Genomic DNA, 1591 nt, shown 5'->3' with positions numbered 1-1591 from the left:
CATCGTAGGTATCGTTAGATTTGACTTTGATGATGCGGTATGGGCCCAAGTACTTTGGTTTCAACTTAAGCCCACCACCAAGTTGTGTGCGCTTGATTGCCACAAGATCACCCTCCTTGTACAAAGTCGCCGGCTTACGTCGCAGGTTGTATGTCTTCTTGTTTTCTTCTTGAATACGGATTATTTGGCGTTTGGCACTTTTTCGAAGTTCATCTCGGTTGTTGTTAAACGTGTGGACCATCTCTTCGTGGATCAGCTCCCTGAGCTGCAGGCTGTCTTGTGTGCGCATCTTCACACCAACTAGCAACTCGAATGGTGTCATCTGCGTGCTCCTGCAGTGGGTTGAGTTTATAGTCTTCTGCACCCTGTCGACAAACTTGTACCACTTGCTTGGTTCGTCTATGGACAACTTGGATAGAACTGAAATTATAAGAGCGTTAAGTCTTTCTACCTGTCCATTGGCACGAGGCAGTCCCGTCGTAATCGTGTGGTGTGCAATACTCTCATTCTCGCAGTATTTCTTGAAGTCATCTGATGTAAAGGCGGAGCCCCTGTCAGATATTATTTGGATAGGATTTCCAAATACGGAACTTTGCGCTTGAAGCCTTGATATCACCTCTTTAGCCGATGTCGTCTTTGTGGGGTAGAGCCAACAAAATTTGGTAAAACCATCCCGCTAGGATGTGTTTGTATTGCTTATGGGTGGATTCCAAAGGACCCAAAAAGTCAATATGAAACGTCTGTAATGGCTCCTCTTAGGCAGTGGATGGAGGTCACCTTATTTTTTCCCAAGTATTCTGTTTGTCACAATACATGGGATGCAGCATCTTATTTGTCGCTGAACTTTGTCCTCCAGCTTTGGAATGTAGAACTCTTCAGCAATGACGTCTTTAGTTTTCTTTGTTGAGAAGTGTCCTCTTTCGTGCGCCTGTTTTATGATGTCGCGTTGTAAAGCTGCTAGTACCACGATTAGTTCATTGTCGTCGACCATCTTGTGCAATAGACCAGCTTTCATAAAATAATTGTTGTGTGTAGCCTTTTCAGCAAGAACATCTATAATTGCTTTCAGCTCCTCGTCTTGTGCCTGTACGCATCTCAATTTGCTGTGGATATGGTTGTCAGAAATCATCATCATTGGGAAACGGCTTAAAGCATCTACATACGTGCCGAATGCGGGAACCAGCTCTGTGTTCGACAGTAAAGTGGAACTCTTCCATAAGGAGAATCCAGCGTGCAACTCTGGTACATAAGTCTCGCTTCTCCAAAGTCTTGGTAAAGGCATTGCAGTCACTCACAAGTTTAAAATGAGTGCCCAATAGGTAGACTCGAAACTTTCGTAATGCCTCCACAACAGCCAAAATTTTCAGTTCGTAGCTTGTAAATTTTCTCTGGGCATCCGTAGTTTTTCTGCTCATGTAGTATACTTGATGAGCGCAATTATCATCTGGTGACTTCTGAATCAGCATAGCTCCAAATCCGTCTATGGAAGCGTCTGTGTGAAGTTCGGTCTTGTGCTGGGGGTGAAATATTTTCAGGACTGGTTTTTCTGTAATTAAAGTCTTTAACATATTTAATGAAGCAATCTCTTTTT

General features: G+C 43.5%; 1 protein-coding gene across 1 annotated transcript; it reads right to left on the bottom strand.

The window, feature by feature from the left end:
* On the bottom strand, nt 1-1374 carry LOC115628208. Its single transcript, XM_030524203.1, has 2 exons — nt 1164-1374; nt 1-1103 (listed from the first exon to the last, which is right to left on the bottom strand). The coding sequence occupies exons 1-2, from the start codon at nt 1280-1282 to the stop codon at nt 779-781; spliced, it is 444 nt and encodes a 147-aa protein (XP_030380063.1). The 5' UTR covers nt 1283-1374; the 3' UTR covers nt 1-778.
* Between the last annotated feature and the right edge of the window lie 217 nt (nt 1375-1591).

This window comes from Scaptodrosophila lebanonensis, unplaced genomic scaffold (genome assembly GCF_003285725.1).
Source record: "Scaptodrosophila lebanonensis strain 11010-0011.00,11010-0021.00 unplaced genomic scaffold, SlebRS2 tig00000112-arrow-arrow-pilon, whole genome shotgun sequence".
Classification (NCBI taxonomy): domain Eukaryota; kingdom Metazoa; phylum Arthropoda; class Insecta; order Diptera; family Drosophilidae; genus Scaptodrosophila; species Scaptodrosophila lebanonensis.
The sequence above is the reverse complement of the archived record's forward strand: the minus strand, read 5'-3'. Positions and strand labels throughout refer to the sequence as shown.